This window comes from Notolabrus celidotus, chromosome 4 (genome assembly GCF_009762535.1).
Source record: "Notolabrus celidotus isolate fNotCel1 chromosome 4, fNotCel1.pri, whole genome shotgun sequence".
NCBI classification, from domain to species: domain Eukaryota; kingdom Metazoa; phylum Chordata; class Actinopteri; order Labriformes; family Labridae; genus Notolabrus; species Notolabrus celidotus.
In genome coordinates this window covers 22,765,338-22,784,879 of record NC_048275.1, presented here as the reverse complement: position 1 = coordinate 22,784,879, position 19,542 = coordinate 22,765,338, and the positions used below count along the sequence as shown (strand labels likewise).

Genomic DNA, 19,542 nt, shown 5'->3' with positions numbered 1-19,542 from the left:
GGCATGGTTTTAGGTACAGTGTGTGTGTTTGTGTGTTACGGGATAGTAGCATGTGTGGACATGCCTCTCATTCCGGCAGTGACAGCTCTCAGCTGTCTTCCTGTCTGCCTCCATATCCCTGTCTCTTTCTCTGTCCCCTACACTGTCCATCTGTTTGTCTTCTCCCCTCTCCCCTACCTGTTATGCCTTTCACTCCCCCATGCTGCTATATCCCACAGAGAGAAGATGCTAACCTTGGGGACTTTGAGAAAAAGCACTACATGTATTAGAAATCATGACTGTGTTGATTAGTGGATATTCAAAACACACAAACACACACACACACACATTGACACACACATTCTCCCAGCTGTCTCCTGTGCCTTGAAGTGTGCTGAGAGGTCGAGATGTTGTGGGGGTTGGTGGTGGGTGGTGGTGGGTGGTGGTGGTGGTGGTGGTGGTGGTGGGGTGGGGTGGGGGGGGGGGGTGGAAAGGGGAAACCAGAGCTCAGAGTTCACTTACTGGCCAACCCACCTTCCCAGTAGTCACTCACTTTAACTCCACAGTCACTGCTCAGGCTTTAGGACATACAGTGGGACTCTTACAGCTTTAGCTTGTATAGCATGTCTATTTGAACATTAAGTCAGTAAATAGGTTAGCTTGCCACCTGCTAACCCTCACACAACACAACATTAAACTGATGCTGTAGATCTCAGGGCTGTTTCTTTAAGCATCCGTTGGAGATATGAACCTCCCAAAGGTCCCGATCTTGCTGGCGTGGATTCTCAGTGCATTTGCTGGTAAGTCTTCCAGTGTTTGTGTTTGTGTTTGAACTTTCCTGCTTATGTTATGTGCTTTTTTCGTGGCTTACTGTTGCAGCAAAGGTCAAGAGAAGTACATTTGGTTTTATAAACTGGGAATAACGTTTTTGGAATGATACTGCAAGCTGTGACTGACAATTATGCTTCCAAGCTGTCAAGGAGGGGTTAGCCTGCTGTTTCCACAGGACCATTTTAAAACTCACCAACTAAAGCTGTTCAGTAAAACAACTGATGAAAGCTGGTATCTGGTCAGCTCACTATTGCATTATACTTTGCCTGTTTCTAAATTTATATTATCTATGGACAATAATGATCCCTCCAGAGAGTTGAAACAGGACACGGCTCCCTGACACATGGCCAGAGAACCAAAATATAGCTACAATACACTCTGATTTATCACTGAAGCTGTAATTACATTCTAAAATAGCATTAACTATGTTTGGCAAATCCGTTGAAATTCATAGAAACTACTAATAAATCAAAGTTCATTCTACAAGTATTTAATCAAGCAATGAAGGCCACCAACTAACTGGTTTGACTCACATTGGTCTGACAATATAACATGATTATTATCCATACAACTCTGAATTGTACATCTTCATATTGCCCAACCCAACTAAGCAACATCTTACCAGTTTATAACTGAATCTCTATGTTTGACATTCTTTCTTTGCAAGCACCTGTAGAAGTAAGAGTGTGAGCATTTGTCCTTCAGCCCCCCTAAAAATGGCAGCTCAGCATTGTTAGCATTCCTGGCTACATTCATATTTAAGGCATTTGCTGTAGCAGAGGTCCTCTTCATGTGTGATTTATACATCAGTGAACAGGTATGAGTTTGCTGTCTTTGTTCAAGGACACTTGAACAGGACACATACTTGTTGATGCACATGCTGTCTCATGGGGGGGTTAAACTTGTGACCTTTCAAGCAGTGGACAGTCTTAGCGGCCAAGCCCCTGCTTCTCAAAACCTGAAGCACTTCACAGATTTGTAAGTCCTCAATATTCTGATCATATTCCTAATAATCTCTCTCTCTATATATATATATATATATATATATATATATATATATATATATAATTGAAACCCATGTTTTCTTATGGTGTGCATGGACTGTCATTAGGGTTGAAAAGGGGTGGAACATTTCCGGAAGGTTTCCTGTAAATTTCCATGGGAAGTTATGCTGGGGAATTTTCGGAAATATTCCAAATTGGAAACTTCCCATGGGAATTAACTGGGAATTTATGGGAATTAATTGGAATTTGGGGAATTATAGTAATTTATGGGAATTTATGGGAATTAATGGGAATTATGGGAATTGAGGTTAATTTATGGAAATGAATGGAAATTTGTGGTAATTGAGGGTAATTTAATGGAAAGGTATCATATCCAAGCATAAATATTTGTTTTGTTATAAGCAGACATCCATCCAAAATAGAAATCATCTCTGCATGTGATGGAGGAATGCACAGTGCATGTAGGGGGCGTGATCTCAATAGCCCTGCAGTAAGCAGTGTGCTATGTGCATGTGATTGAGGAATAGCATAGATATTCAACTGTACTTGCATGAAATCTGGTTTTTTTAGTCAGGGTTATGCTAAAATATATTTTCCCCAACTATATTTAAGTTCCCTATTAAAAGCCAACCTTCATTTTAGTAAATTCCTGGTTTATTCCCATTAATTCCCATGGAAAGTTTCCAACTTTGAAAATTCCTGGAATTTTGCAACCCTAACTGTCAATCCTCTTCAAATGACCCTTCTGCACCTTAAATGGCCATACCCATGTGTACATAATGTTACAGCCCCTACTTTCAATAAAGGACACTTATTGTAACTGGTTTGTACAGTAAGCAACATAAAGCAACCAAATACCATTGCTTTATTATTGGAAACATCTACTTAATATCAAATAATAAAGAAATAATTTAAAGGGATTGAGCATTCTATCAAACATCAGCTTATATAAATATCAGTAAGACAATCATGAATATCATTCAGCATTTTTGGTTCAATAAATCAGCAGTTGTGTTGAATGTGAAAGCATAATTAGTTTATTAAGTATGAAAACTGAAGTGCAAAGGTCAAATTCTTTCCCAGAACTGTATTAAAACTACTAGAAATGGTTTGAGATCCAGGGCTGATAATGAATTTGTTGAAAGTAATACCATCCCTGTTGACTTCTTAAGCTTAATTCTGCCAACTGTAGCATTTCTCGAAGCTGCTAAAATGCTGAAAAGTCCTACATAAAACAGGTAATATATTTATTCAGTGAACCAAAAACACAGCTCTTTCACAGACTGTGCTTTATTGAACCTCAGCATACATTGACATTTCCCAAGACCTCTTTGTCTGGGATAAATATTAGTTCTTAAAGTCACAACACTCAGAGACATAAATGACACACCTCAACAGAGAATGAGAGTTTTAAATAATTTAACTGACCAATGAGAAATTGGTAAAATGACACTGTTCTCATGGACAGATTGTTTGATTAACTTTCAGTTTTATTTGAACTTTCACTTGATTTATGACCATTTGATCAGCACAGAGGTAGTTGAATATTGTGCCCTTTTTATTCCACTCTTATTGATAGTCTATATTTACATTTTCTCTTTGGGATACTACCAAAAACCCCAACACACCACAGCCGGCATGAGTGGTTCATGTTAAACATCCAGAGTCTGCAACACACGGACCATCAGATTATTCATTTCCAAAGGGAATTGCTTTTATCATCATTTCCTTTCTGATTTAATTTCATTCTTTTTATTGTCCTGAACTGGCACATTTCATGAATCACACTGGTGACAAACTCACTCAGTGAAAGCCAGATAAAGGTGGTGGGTCAGGATGAATGGATGCAGCCTGTAGGCCACCAGTTGGACATTATCTGCATCGCTGCAGATGTGCATTAAACTAGTCTTCAGTACATCATTTGAAGCTCTTTTCTCCTGGCTGCTACACATCCTCTTTGAAAAACAAGCTGGAGCATGTTTGTCACTAAATCAAACAAACAGTCTCAGGTGAGATAAATAAAGATGATCAGACAACACAACTGTAAAACTGCATCACGCTGTGACCTCTTTTGTTTTTGAGTGCCATTTTTAGTAAATTTGTGCTCTCTATTTTTAGATTGAACATCCTCAGTTCTTCACGCAATTGATACTGATGGGGTCAGGTCAGCCTATGTTCAGTGAGAAAAAAAAGCCTCAAGAGTCTCAACACGAAAAAGAAAAGTGTTTAAGACTTCAAAGTTTATGATTAAAACACTGAGCAGTTGGATTCTAAAAAATCACCCACACTACTCTAAAAAAATGTCCTGCCTGTTTTCAAGGCCTGCTCAAACCCACTCACTGCAACACTACGACTGATTTGTTTTCAAGTTATCATGTGACAAGAGCCACCAACATTGTGTTTTAAAGCTTGCACCATGCCCACAATAGCGTCACTGTGGCAGAAAATGTCCAGAGCCTTTGCTTTGTCATTTTGCAAGGGTTGGTTCAGTCTCATGCGGAAACTGGAGTTAAGAGTGGGCAATGATTGACAGCTCCAAGTGGCTTCTCTGTCCCGCATCTAATCTATTTTTGTATGTGGCCAGATCAAAGCGAGCTAGCAGGACAACGGACAGGGAGCAGGCAGCCAGGGAAGCCGACATCAGCACTGAACACTAAAACCCACACTCCCCATCCACCATCTTTGAGATCTTGAAAGAAGCCCTCTCCCTAAAGGGAACTAAAAACAAACTGCCAGTGTCTATGTCTGTCTGATGTGTGTGCGTGTGTTACAGTGTGTCATCTGCTCTTGCTGGCTAAATGAAACAAGACCCTCGCTTGCTCGTTTCAGGCTGTGTGTGTATCGCCAGCAGATACCAGAAATAACATGCAAAGGATGTAACTCGGGTCACAACCTGGCTGGGAGAACTATGCTTATCTGCTGGCTCTGGTATTGTAACAGAATAACACTGGTTACTTTCTGTGATCATGTGAACAAAGCTGATGCTACAGCCTACTTCTAGTACGGGTATTTAGACTTGGACAGCGAGAAGAGGGAGGATAAAGGAAGTAAGGTTAGTGGGTTTTTTTTGAAGGGGTAAGTAACGTACTGGACACTAAAATGTAACTTGCAAATTTCAGAAAGGATGTGGTCCTTCTCTGTGGTAGACCCAGACCAGTATCTTGATGTTCAATATTACAAGTTTAAACTTACTGCATACAAACAGGTCTGGGAATATTCAATAGATATTACAATTAATCTCAAGACCTTAAAGCTAGGGTTGGTAGTCACAGAAAACTAGCATGAATTTGAATGTAGCATTTCTTCAGGACTCTGTCTAACCCCCTAAGCTTTTTAGACTCTGGTCCGGACTACAGTCCTGAGCACAGCCCCTTATTGGGTCAGAGGGGACAGGCCTGAGGTCGAGCGAGAGGGGCAGTAAATAGAGTCAGGGGAAGCAGAGGCAGGGGACGGGGAGTGCACGCGCAGGAGGCGGGAAGAACAGCAGGATGGGATTTGATTGGTTACATAAATTGGACCCTAAAGGCAGGGATTGGTTGGTGTTTTTCCAGGTTTACTCCGGCTGTAGATAGTAGCTTTTTTTCACTCTTTTTTTAAGAACACATTATGTATTGATCGCCATCGGAAAATAAAGATGATTTTAACCAGGATAACAAAAAGTGTATCTAAATCTCACTACAAACCCCAGCTTTAACATGACTTTAACACATATTAAATATATATTTTATATATATATATATAAATGAAAACTTACAGAGAGCCTAATTTATCCGAATTAGTCACCAAAAACATGTAATGATGACCGCAGAACAGAAAAAGTGAGAGCTCATGTTACAAAGCGACAGAAGAAACCAAGCGGGTCATTATGGACTGCTGTGATGACGTGATAATACTTTCTTAGATCAACTTGCGGATTATCTGTGAAATATAAGAAGTACACTGCAGACTGGAGTCTGTTTTCACAGTGAAAAACAGACGAAAAATCCAGGTTATAAGCTCAAAGATTCCTGTTGATCCAGAGAGTGGCCTTGGCCCCTCTTGAAAAGTTGACCGGCCACCCCTGGGGCCTCCCAAAATACCAAATATTTGTATTTACACTAACAGACTGAAAGTAGCTTTCTTTGCATTTCAATGTGAAACAGTTGGAATAAAGAACATGAGAATTTGAAACAGGGATTCATCATGATTAACCACAGCCTCCACTGTCAATGACTGCACTAAAATTACAATATTTGAGGGATACATACCAAAAGGTTTTTATGCAACGCATTTGTATATGGCATTATAGACAAATATCATATGTAACAAAATTAGAAATACTGCAAAAGCCAGGCTGTATTGTATGTCGACAAGCGTTAAATGACAACATTGAGGAGAAATTAAAAGCTGGATCCAAAAATGTATAACAGGTAGCTTGATACGGTTTCTATGACTTTCAAACACTTAGTCTGCTCATTTGTGTATGATCATGATATTGTTTTAAGTCCCACTATATATTGGGTTTTTTTAACAGATGTTAATGAGAAGTTATTGGTCCTCAATCCTGCACGAATGAACGCAATAAAACTATTTAAGGAGAGACAAATGTTCCCATTTACTCAAAACAAAGTCAGTCATGAGCTATTTATCTAGTAGTGTAGTGTAGTGTTTTGTTCAGTCGCCATACATAACACAATAATCTTTACAGTACAGACACTTTCGATAAAACACCAGTAATGCTTATTTAAGCCTAGCCTACATTTTCTCAAATAAAGCTACTACAATCCAAAGTGTTAAGAAATCAAACCAAATCAAACCATACAAACAAAACAGGTAAATCATGAACACCTGTAGCCTTCAAAAACTGCTATGCGAACCATTTTTTTAAAACCAAGTGAATTTTTAAATGAAGTTTTTAAATATATACTTGCATCATTCCACAATGTAACCCAGACAACAGAAACACATCTTCTTTAAATACCTTTTTTTAGCTATTTGTACAGTAAACTTATTTACAAATTATATTGACTCTCCTGAATCTACAGACAGGGCTTGATTGTGTTTTGATTATGTTACAGTATCCATTCAAGCCACATAAAATACCAATTCAAGTCATGTAAACAACATTTTAACACTGCAAGAATCAAAGCTGTCAATGCAATATTTCCTAACAGACAGACTGACTAAGAGTGACGAAATAATTCATTAATTAGAGGATGAAATTGATGATACACTCACTGTCTTTAAATATCAGTCTCATAAAACACCAACGACACAGCTGGTCTAGGCTGCAGAGCACTACAGGGCCTTTTATGGGACATTTCCCACGGGCTTACGGTAATATACGGGCTCATAAAGACATGGTCTAAAATAAAAAGTGTAAGTCTGCTAGCTGGAAACACCTTTCACATAAGGAGGTGTTAAATGCAGGTTAACTGTCCTGAACTCTGACTGATCCAGACTTCATTTGGAGTGGCTGGTTTTCCCAAACACCCTCTTAGCACTGAGATTAGGTTCGCTCCAAGGACTTAAACAGAAACAGAGTTGATCGCAGTGCTTACATAGCTCATGGGATATTCAGTGTGGAGGCTTTTCACCAATATGGAATGTAAGTCACTTGACTGCTGGTACTGCTGATCTGTCTGCATCTGCTGCTCCTTTTATCTGATCTCCTTTTTTATTCTCTCTCTCCCTCTTTCTCTCCCTCTCTCTCTGAGTCACATTAAAAAGGTTTCAGGTCGCTGGTTGGAAGCCAGGGAAATGTTTGGTGTGTGAATCACAGTCAAGTGCAATCTGCTTGCGTCCCTGCTGCTTTAGCTGGGATTTTACTTTCAGTGTGAAAACACTGGTGAGAACATGGGCATCAACTGTGGTAGCACTTGGGGTGTACCTCAAAAACTACTGGTAGCATGCCATACTACGCCACAGGGCTGTGCAAAAGAGAGATAAAAATAAAATACGTCATGCGGGTCGTTGGAAACCAAAGTTTGTGTGTTGTTGCATAAAGCACACATGTATCCAACATGATTCTCAGAGGATGAGAAATGTGAAATACTCAGAAAATACAGCCTGACTTAATCTTTGTGTTCTAGGTCCAGGACTCTGCTCAGAAGTTGAGACTCGTCTGGTGAAAGAGCTGTTTACCGGATACAACAAGGTGGTACGGCCCGTTAACCACTTCAGTGAAGCTGTCGTGGTCACTGTGGGACTCCAGCTGATCCAGCTCATCAGTGTGGTAAGAGAAAGAGTCACAGTTAGCAAATGTATATTTGAACTATAAAAAATGAGGTACTTAGTGAATGCTCACAGTTTTATCTCTTTGACTTGAGGCTAACAGACTCTTTAAATGTTAGTGTGTCGTTACAGAGACCATCTGTGGCTTTATACATTTTATAAAGAAAGAAATTAAAGACAGTTTTAACAGTAACTAAGCAAGTTTTTTTTTTTACTGCTTATTACTTTGTAGTAATAATACACCTTTATAGTTTCATTTGCGTACATATTTGTTCACCCAAGTATGTTAAGCAAAAAGACCTGCTTCTGTAAAACATTTGAGCCTGTGGCCATAACTCTCCTCAACAAAGTATCCAGTAGGGATGGGTACGAATACTTGAGTACTCGGGTACTCGCCATTGACCCCATTATTCCAGTAGCATTTTGTTACTTGCGCATCTGGCAACATAACTTGAACTCATACAGCGTTACATGCAGGGCCGGATTGGGAAAATCATTCAGGCCGGGAAATATAGCACCAAATGTAGGTTGTGTTAGGCCACTTTTTAAGCGCGGATCTGGGGGGGCCCCCACCAAAACAAAATTAAATTACAAACACTTAATTTCCTGCATTCTGGTGATTTTTAGTGTATGTGAATCACAAACTAATGAACCTACAAGTGCTTAGAAAAATGCACTGTTATAAACCTCAAATGAAACCAAAGGCACATATCACTACGGATGGAGACAACACAAGGACTATTGTTTAACCAATATCTATTAAGTAATAACTAATGTTTTTACATAATAAAAATTGAGTTGCCAGTTCATCAGAGGTGGGTGCAAGTGTAGGACCCCTGAAAAATGGGAGAGATGGATACAGAACAACGATTTGATTCTCCATGAACTGTATTTTTGACTTTCACAAAATATTATATTTACATTGACAGGGTTTACATTTTTTCAGTTTTGTGTGAGTTAAAAATCAAAACAATAAAACAAAACAAATGAACATTACAACTTAGCTGGAGTCAGGATGGATAGACAGCTGCTGGGTGAAGGTGTAACGTTAGCACTGACTTACATGATGGTCCCATGCTGAACAAATGGTCAATCCTGCCACATTTCTCTCTCCCTCTCTGCCGCACCCTTCCTCTTCTTTCCACCACTATCCATCTCCAATCACTCATTGTTAAAGTAGCGGTGAAATTCTGTCCGTCCAATTTCGCACTGTTCGTTTCGATTCACAACGGTACCCTAATGCTGCATTCAAGTTCTTCTCGGACTGTCCCATTTTCCAGAGTTAACAAGTCGTTCTCCCGACATCACAGGTCGGCATGTACCGATTTTTTCACAGAGTTGCCGAGTTGTTCTTCCGACGGGGTGTTCACGGGAAGTCATTTTTCCGATGATTTCGACATAACATGGTCGCACCATAAGAGTAGCCTAAAGCATGACATGGATTTCAAGAGAAGTCAGTTTAATTCATGCAAGACAAGTGGAATGGATTCTTGAGGCGTGGGCTGACCGGGTTTTAAAATACGGAGGACTGGAGCAGCAGGAAAGAAAGAGACAACTTTTTGTAATAATAAATCTGCAACCTGCGGCCGGGCCATAGCAGGCCAGGCCACCGGGAAAACTCCCGGTGCTCCCTATGGCCAGTCCGGCCCTGGTTACATGTGTGACCATGTGCTTTTTGTTTTCGCCTAACTGAATATACTAGGTAGGAAAATAATTAACGGGATATAAAGGTTTGACTCCTCCGGCCACAGCTTCAGCTTTAGTACACACCGAGCCAGATTTCAGCAAAAACAACTGTTTTACTGCAGCTACAGCAACTCTCTAGGAACATATTATTCCACCAAAATCAAAAGCACAACAAACACAGAACGGTCTGCGACACCTGAGACATGTCAGTTATAAAAAGTGATGTCTGGAAGTACTTCGAAAAAACAATGAAGTTAATGTGCAGTGCAAGATATGTGGCGTTAAACTTACATACCATAGAAATACTAGTTTGATGCTTAACCGCATGCGCTTAAAGCACAAGGAGAAAACAGCGGAGACAGATAACAGGCAGTCTCGCATCACGTCTTTTGCTCGCCCTGTTAGCCCACGTCGTTGTGATCAAACCAGAGCTGAGATTAGCCTGATAATAATCAAAAGGGTAACTGGAGATATGCTCCCATTAAGTTTTGTGGAAGGAGAAGGGTTCAAAGAGCTGATCGCATTTGTCGAACCGGAGTACAAGCTACCATCACAGAGAACAACTGCGAGAGTGGAAAAGATGGAAAAAATACTAATTGCGAGTACTTGAGTAGTCGTTCATAAAGTAATTCAAATAATTGAGTACAAGGATTACTGTAAATTCCCATCCCTAGTATCCAGTTTATTTAACAATACCTAGCAGTTTAAAGAAGTGGCTTTCTAAAGCACTTTTTAAAGAGCATCATTACATCACCTGCAAGCATGAAGAGACAATGCTGATGTATAAATTAGGTTCAATAGGGGTGTATCAAAATAAAATAGAGCAATACAAGCCCAGCGTCATATTCATGACACAAAGACTTAAAATTGGCTCACAAAACGTACTGAGATATGCAAAGGTAGCCGGATCAACACAAAACAATGGGGTGTCGTGGTCACAATGTACAGATCATCAAGAATACTTGCAGTAATCAGCAACAATGCATCAATGTGGCAACCTTTGTGGGGTAAGCAAACCACATTTAAAAACCTTTGGAACAACAACCATGAAGACTCAGTGATGGCACGGCGGCCACATCAACGCAACAGTATGACATAAGCAAATACATGAAAATAGCTCTTACTGTTCGTAGCTCTCCTTCTGCGATCTTCAAAGGTGGAAATGCTGGTATCCCAGTGACACCAGGGATAACTTAGTGGCTGGCACAATAGATATGAGCATCCTAGATCTTGGGGTCTATTCTCCCTTTCAGTTTCCACACTGGGAAATATACCACTCTCCTTGGAACTGAAATACATTAAGGTAGCCAAAATAATGCACAACACACAGACATTTCAGCACTGTGGTATACTGTACAGACCAAGGGGAAGCTTCCATAAGTTCAGCAACAGTACATTACCTTGACAGGCTCGGCGGCCTATGTGAGGTATTTTACCAATACTTTAAGCCAGGGTAACAACAACCCTATGGACTCAGTGTGGGCACAGCGGCCACAGAAGACAAGCAGCAGGTACATGGCATTAGATAAGATATGATAAGATAGCCCTTTACTCTTCCCACAAGGGGGAAATTGAAGTGTCACAGTAACAAAGTAGACAAAGTGCAAAAGAAATATATAAAGCAAACAAGAGCTATAAAAAGTTATTAGCAATTAAAATTAAAGAGACATGATTTGCACTTACTGTTCACAGCTCTCCTTTCGCATCCCAAGCTAGCTTCACTTTTTAGCAAGGGTGGTAACCATGACTGAAATGTTAAAACAAGTCCTCAAACTACACAGAGAAAAATCGATAGCTGTCATAATGCACAACAGACAGACTTTAAGTTAGAAGGTCACAGGTACACAGGGGCGTCGCCAGGAATTCTGTTACCCCTGAAAAGATATCTCAGTGGGCCCCATCACCACAGCCAAGCCTACGAAATATAACATTGCTGCTATAATACTGGTTTATTTGCATTAAAAATATATATATGCTTAAAACTATCCTGATTAAATGACTCAAATCTAATCTACATATCAATAATATTATTTTTTACAATTTCTCCAAATGTCACTGCACAATATTGACCTTTAGACTGTCCACCTCTTTCAATAAGATTATTTGAAGCCAAGGAACATGTTGAGTATCAACAAGGGGGCATTATTTGGTATTATCTAACCTCATGAAGCCAAATAAAACTCTAAAACCCTACAGTTCACTTTCAGTCAGATTCAGCCACACTAGACGCCATGAAAATATGACAATTCCCCACTTTAGGCATGTGACTCGAATCTCACAGAGCCGGAAAGAAATTCCAGAAAGGAATTCTGAATGTTTGTTTATTTATTCAGACAGTTGAAGTTATCTTACTGCAGTTATAACAAAACAAAAGAAAAGCGTAGTAGAAAACACATTTTATTTCAGGACCATTAAGGCCCCCCCTCCCCACTTGGACCCTAGGTACGACGCCCCTGCAGGTACAACCAGCAACAGTTCAACAAGGTAACAACCACCTCAATGCCACAGTCTGTCCTAGAAACAGTATGCCTTGACTTGGAAGGCTCGGCGGCCTTTGTGGGTAATGATACCCATACAATCATTCCAGGCTCGGCGGCCATAACAACACCAGCAGCACAACACAAGCATACAGATAATCTGCTCTTACTGTTGTAGCCCTCCTTCTGCGTCACAAGGTTTCAAAGATGGTAAGCATGGCTGAATGTCGCTCCAGATGGATCCTTGGGAATAGTTAGGGCCGATCCTTGGTTCGATTCCCCGCTGAAACAGGTCCTTTTTAGGGGTTCTTCATGGTCTGCCTATTCGAGTACTTCAGTGTGGGCCAATAAACGTAACTTTGCCCCTATTTTTCGTTGTCTTTCACTAAAATGTCCTTTCTCCTCGGGTGATTAACAGCACACTTAAGCTTGCTTCAGCAGTATTGATAAAAAAGGCTTCACTACTGTTAGCAGGCGGGTTGTAACTTGGCAGAATCAATGTAAGTCAATAAACTGTCACAAAAGTTGGACACACATTTATTTGACAACATTTCATTTCAAAATGGTTAGGCGTATGTGTTCATGTCCGTCCTTTTCTCAGCCTTGAAGTGTGCCTGCCTTTCACGGTACGTTTTTCGAAGAAATCCACCATTCAGTTTTGACGGTATTTACGGCAGTCGCGGTGTTGAAGAGCGCGTGCGAAATCGCTTTGCGTTCAAGGTGACGCAATTGTAGTTTTAAATAGAGATGGGATTTATGGCTCTTTGAAGGGAACCGGATCTTGAGGAGCCATTTCTTTCAAAGAGCCGTTCAAAAGACTGGCTCTTTGGCTCATTGTTATATTTATTTATTTTTTATAAGTCAACCAGAGGTAACTCGTTTGTATCAAGGAAACAATCACTGGTAGCAGTTATAAGATAAGCTTTGGATCAGAATAATTCAAACTTACACATCCCACCAATATATATACTCTAACGGTGGGAATTATTTTGAAATATTGATTATAATTTAATTTGGCATTGTAAACATTCCATAAGATGGTGCCATGTCCCCATGCTTCGACAGCGAGATCAATATTTTGAATTTTCCCTCACCTAAAAAACTTTGTGGCGCTATAAAAACTACACAGGCTACAGATAACTTCCATGAAAAACAATTTTACTGTAAAATTTTCCACACAAGAACATTTTAACAATACAGAAAAAAAAAATATAATAATAATAAATAATATATATAATATAAATAATAAATAAGAATTAATATATATACAAAGTATAAATACAACTAGAATAAAAATTAGGACATTATACAAATGTGAATGCAAAATTGTACTACTCCACCTGGTGTTTCTACACCTGAACTACTTTACAAACAGGAGCTCAGCTCCTTGACTAGAATCCACATCAAAACAATGTAAGCAATAACAAAGTGTAAACAATAAGTGTGAACAAAAGACTCATCAGGCAGCGTGGGCAATCTGCATATAGAAACTGCTCCCAAATGAACGGCTTGCAACTGCGAATCGGTTCTCATCGTTCACTTAAAAGAGCCGTTCAAAAGACAGACTTGTTCGCGAACGTCACATCTCTAGTTTTTTAACTTATGAATAATGACAAAAGTTGTATTTCTGTGGAATGCTGAAATGCTGTTGTTGTTGTTACACCTAGGATATTAAAATGATAGAGTATCCATACATTTTTAACGCTTACCAGCAGATGATCAACACTGTGTTGTGTAATACCCTAATTTCTGTCATTTCTATATCTCCAAGGATGAAGTAAACCAGATTGTGACCAGTAACGTCCGTCTCCGACAGGTAATATGGCTTCAAATCTATCTCTATAAAAACCACATCATTACTTATTATTAACAGTCCACAGGAATTACAACTGCAGTGGGTATGCTATCTTGCAAATGGGTTAATACAGAGAGTTTGGGAATAATGCCTAAGATTTTAAATTTAGATTATTATTATTATTTTAGTAGGCCTGGATTCATATATTTTTTCAGCTCAAACAATGCTTGGTTTCACTTAAAACTGTTCCAACAATGCAGTTAAGTTATGATAACTTAAAAACTCACCTTTTCCATCAAGCATACTCACTCTTATCCTTGTCTTTGGGACTGGAATGACTTTCCCTCCCCTTTCATTTTTCTAGTATTGTATCTTTATTCTAATGTATGTATTTATTTACTGTTGAGTGTTGCTTTTATTATTGCTATGTTGTAATGTGACCTTGGGTGTCCAGAAAGGCGCCTATAAATGAAATGAGTTATTATTATTATTATAACTCTGAACAGTTTTTTAACCAAGTAATCCTCTACAAATTGTACATTTATTTTATTTATATATTCAATTTGTATTTACAGTGTATCTGGAATAAATTACACAATTAGACCACAAGTGAATGATTCATGCTTTATCCATATCACTATAGGAGAGGGCGGTCTAAATATTACGATATCTCAATGTATCTCAATGTAAAGAAAAGGAAAATGCAGGATATGACATGATAGCTCATGGTGGTATAAAGAACTAAGTATTTTATTATGACATGAACTTTGCATGACACTGTATTTGCACTCTGCATCAAGTGAACATGAAGGAAATAATTCTATTTTTCTTGTCATGAACCTCAGCAATGGTTGGATGTGAATCTGAATTGGAACCCTGATAATTATGGAGGAATCAGAAAGATCAGAATCCCTTCAACAGACATATGGAAGCCTGACCTGGTGCTATACAACAAGTAAACATACATCTTCTGTCTCTCAGTTAAATAACCAAGCACACAACTTAATGCTTTAATTTAGCATCTCAAACTCTTCCTGTCTCCTGCCCTGTAGTGCTGATGGTGACTTTGCCATCATCCATGAGACTAAAGTCCTGCTGGAGCACACTGGGAAGATAACATGGAACCCTCCAGCCATCTTTAAGAGCTACTGTGAGATTATTGTCCTCCATTTCCCATTCGACCTGCAGAACTGTAGCATGAAACTCGGAACCTGGACATACGATGGATTGCTGGTAGTCATTAACCCAGTAAGTGTAAAATAATATATGTTGATGATATGATGATCAGAAGTGTCTTTTATTTCCCCCTGTTGTAAAAACTGTTCCATCACCATGCATTATTCTGTCCTTCTGTCTCTCAGGACAGTGACCGGCCTGACCTGAGCAACTTCATGGAGTCGGGGGAATGGGTGTTAAAAGACTATAGGAACTGGAAACACTGGGTTTACTACACCTGCTGTCCCGACACACCATACCTTGACATCACCTACCATTTCCTGATGCTGCGGCTGCCTCTCTATTTCATTGTTAACGTCATCATTCCCTGCATGCTGTTCTCTTTTCTCACTGGATTGGTCTTCTACCTGCCGACCGACTCTGGTAAGTTGATCCTGGTGGGATTTAGAGTGCATAAAAACTTGTCCAGAAACTCTAGGAAACTTGATGGTCACTAGCTTTTACAAATGACCAATTTCATATCTTAATCCCAATAAGTGGGACATTTTATTCACCCTTTTTAAACACTTGGGTGACCATTTGTGGTAACAGACATATCTCATTTCAGATTTAATATACGATAAAGCTTTCATGAGGAAAAATGCACTTGAAGAACTCAGCACTAGCAAAAATAACACGTTTATTATCCTTGTATGCTAATTTCTGTGCCTGCAGGAGAAAAGATGACTCTGTCCATCTCTGTCCTGCTGTCTCTGACTGTCTTCTTGCTGGTTATCGTGGAGTTGATCCCCTCCACCTCCAGCGCTGTTCCTCTCATCGGGAAATACATGCTCTTCACTATGGTGTTTGTCATCGCGTCCATCATCATCACCGTTATCGTCATCAACACACATCACCGCTCGCCCAGCACACACACCATGCCCCCCTGGATCCGCAAGGTGCTTCTTTTTGTTTTAATTTTCTCTTTGGGATAAATATAAGAAATGTTTCTGTTGGTATAAAAAACAAAATGTAAAAATGTAATCAACACCTTCATCGGTCTGTCTCTCAGGTCTTCATTGAAACCATTCCCAACATGATGTTCTTCTCCACAATGAAGCGTCCCGGTCAAGAGATCAGGCAGAAGAGGATGTTCCCTACTGACATGGACATCTCAGACATCTCAGGCAAGGCTAGAAATGAATGACCGATCCTTCATGCATGTCTGTTTGTTAGTGTTAGGTGTTACCGTCAGGGGAAAAGTGTTGTTTATGTGAAGCAAAATGAAAAGGCAATCAGACCCTAGATACTTAGAAAAGTAAGTCAAACTGCAGCTTTAAAATCAGTGATCTCCTTCATGTATTCCCATAATTACAACTTCTGTTTCCTCTCTCCTCTATAGGTAACCCAACCCCTACCAGTGTCACCTACCAGTCTCCCATCGCCAAAAACCCTGATGTCCGCAGTGCCATTGAAGGGGTGAAGTACATCGCTGAGACCATGAAGTCAGACGAGGAATCGAACAATGTAAGACAACAGTAGCAACTGTACTGGAAACATATATTAATATAGATTCCTTCAGTGGCAGATGGCTGTGAGCTGTACTACACGATGACAAGCAAGCAAAGTGAAGAAAGCAGAAAAGCCACTTGCCATTAGTCAGTCCTTTTGTTAAAACAAAGAAACAAAACAGTTGTCTTTTTGTGTTATTTGAACATCGATTGGACGATGAGTTCCACTCCCTCGTCAATTATCTGGGAGGGAGGACTTGGACTTGGCCTGCTAGCCCATTTAAATCAATGGTCTTAAATGTTCCTGGATACATTTATAAAAAACTGAAACTGAAGCTACGCCTTTCCTCACGAGACAAACCTTTTGGACTAGAATACTGTTTTTCACCGTGGCACTTAAAGGATGTTATAATTTACACATTTATAAGTCTGTCCTGTCTGCATCTTAAAAACCTAAAGCAACAAAACATCATCAAATGTCAACCACAGTGCTTTGATCAAGACCCTTGACATCATACCAAAGTTACTAACTGTATGTCCGATATCAGAACTACTCAAACATGACTGTCCTGCTCCCTCATCTTGTTCTAGGCTGCAGAGGAGTGGAAGTTCGTTGCTATGGTTTTGGACCACATCCTCCTCTGCGTGTTCATGGCTGTCTGCATCATCGGGACACTTGCTGTGTTCGCTGGGAGACTCATCGAGCTCAACATGCTGTAAAAAGGCCTGATCCAAGAGGGAATGAGTGTGTTTTTTATCTGCATAAATAACACACATGCAGATGAGTCAGTAAGTTGTTTTTCATGGACTGATTCAGCTGGAATTGGTTGTAAATGTTGTTGACATGCCGTCACTGACTGAGACTGCAGTCATTCAGGTAGATTGAAGGCATGAGTCTCGTGATCTTGATGGGTTGTACTTGAAGGTTTTTTTCCACTAACATTTTTACAGTATTTTAATTGTTTTTCTACTATGTTTCTGTTGCTGGAATCTATCTTGAGGGTCTTCTTGAGTTAGTTTTCTATTGCTCTTATGTATGAGCCATGACAGTTTGGTTGATTTGTTGTCATTTTGGCAGCTTTATTTAAAGTCTAGGTCAGGAGGATTTCATTGAAACTCCATCAATTCTGAGAATGGATGCTATAACATAAACACGTACTTTGTATTAACATTTTAAATAAAAATGTCCCCATATCCATCTCCATCTCATGTCCGTAAGTCACAGTGAATTTTAATGTGTACACCCAAAGTACAGGAGGCCCTCTTTGTTTTTCAATCCACTTTTATGACAGTCGTGGAGACTGAGTCTGGTTGCAGGCAAAATACTTTCCTCTCTGGAAGTTTTATTGTTTCTTTTTGCCTGACACTCAATTAACTTCTTCACTTTATATTTATAAGTTATGGCTGTGAAGTATTGTGTCATTTTCATGGACAAGTGTGAAGGTTTGCTTTGTCACTGAGTCAGCTAACTTCCTTCAACATTGTTGAACATTTTGTAAGGAGCTTGCTACTTTTAAATATTGATTTTTTTTTTATAAATCAAATTTCAACTATAAACTGGTGTGCCACTACTCTGTAACACTGGTTGCACAAAGAGATTTTCTACCTGTGAACATACCTGACATTAACATAATTTCAGTAAAGCAGTTCATACAACAGCTTCTTATTTTGATACCATCTGCTACTTTTTGACAGCTCCAGCAGTGCCATAGCAAGCAAAATAAACAAACAGTGACATAGCTGAAGAGGAATACAATGGATGTGAATAATTCCTTGAATGTGTAAAATTGAAACATCACAACTGCAGTGTTGCTGCCTGTGTTTACAGCGACCAGAAGATGGCAACTTGATTTATTTCGCAGCTGTGATTCTATACGGCAACAAACTGCATGTCGTTTTGTTATGACTCATTCATTTTTTATATATCTGCAGTTATGTATCGTTGGAATAGAGTGAAAAATAAAAAACTGTTAATTGTATCTGTTTTTATTGTTTTATTAGAGTGATGTTGTCAGATGAAGCTGAAACTTGCCGTGTAGTTGCACAATCAGTAAGTTTCCTCTATTTGAAGAAAAATCATTTCATTGCTTCTAGAGATACACCGATCCGATCCTGGTAGCGGATATCGGCTAGATCGGACTCAAATAACTAGATCGGGTATCGGTGACAAGGGGCCGATAAATAGTGCCGATCCATAATGCAGATCTATTCATCTCAGTTCTATGCTTTTCTGTGTTTACAACAGCCATGTGCGTCTCCCGGTGGTCTGTGCATTTTTGCCCGGTGGAGTATGATGGAGGATAACTACAGAGGCTCTGCAGTTTAGGTGTCACGCTTCTTTTGCTAACAACTCCGCCGGAAACTTGCAACATGTGCAGCGGTAATGTTTCGACGGATGGCAGTCGCGCTGAAAAATATAATGGGAGCTCAAAGAAGAGGTTTACTTCAGCTGTAGCCTACTGCAAAGAAGGAAGAAACCTTCTATAAATGGATTCAACGTGTGAAAACATAGACAGGTTATTTGATTTAATTGTTCCGGATTCTTGAAATTGAGGGATTCCAGCCTCTGGTTTAGCACTTGGAACCCAGGTACAGTTCACCATCAAGTTAGAAAAGCCTGAAGTTGCCAAAACATGATTCTATCCTCACATTAAGGAATAGAGATTGTTAAATCAATACCAGGAGCGGATCGGCTAGTATCGGTATCTGCAGAATCCAAAGCCCAGGTATCGATATCGGTATCAGGACCTAAAATGTAGGATCCCTAATTGCTTCTGAATAGTAGAAAATAGGAGGTGAATAAACACTTCAAATCATATAAGGGAAACATTTTTCATTTACAAACATTCATACCTGGCGTTCATCTAAATGATGTTGTAAAGTACAAATAA

General features: G+C 39.5%; 1 protein-coding gene and 1 long non-coding RNA gene across 4 annotated transcripts in view; one reads left to right on the top strand and one right to left on the bottom strand.

Moving 5' to 3' along the window:
- Window positions 1-12,885, bottom strand: part of LOC117811282 — a 124,810-nt gene extending 111,925 nt beyond the window's left edge. The window contains exon 1 of the long non-coding RNA XR_004630969.1: window positions 12,361-12,885. This is a non-coding gene — a long non-coding RNA (uncharacterized LOC117811282). The remainder of the gene's footprint in view (window positions 1-12,360) is intronic.
- Window positions 725-18,630, top strand: chrna1 (cholinergic receptor, nicotinic, alpha 1 (muscle)). 3 transcript variants are annotated; one of them, XM_034681443.1, is made up of 10 exons: window positions 725-779; window positions 7,886-8,028; window positions 13,962-14,006; window positions 14,831-14,940; window positions 15,038-15,233; window positions 15,347-15,584; window positions 15,876-16,099; window positions 16,213-16,327; window positions 16,543-16,667; window positions 17,243-18,630. In XM_034681443.1, the coding sequence occupies exons 1-10, from the start codon at window positions 725-727 to the stop codon at window positions 17,369-17,371; spliced, it is 1,380 nt and encodes a 459-aa protein (XP_034537334.1). In that variant the 3' UTR covers window positions 17,372-18,630. The 3 variants fall into 3 exon arrangements, with proteins under 3 accessions (XP_034537334.1, XP_034537335.1, XP_034537336.1); XM_034681444.1 differs by lacking the exons at window positions 725-779; window positions 7,886-8,028 and adding an exon at window positions 10,689-10,720; XM_034681445.1 differs by lacking the exons at window positions 725-779; window positions 7,886-8,028 and adding an exon at window positions 12,217-12,400.
- Window positions 18,631-19,542: the final 912 nt, after the last annotated feature.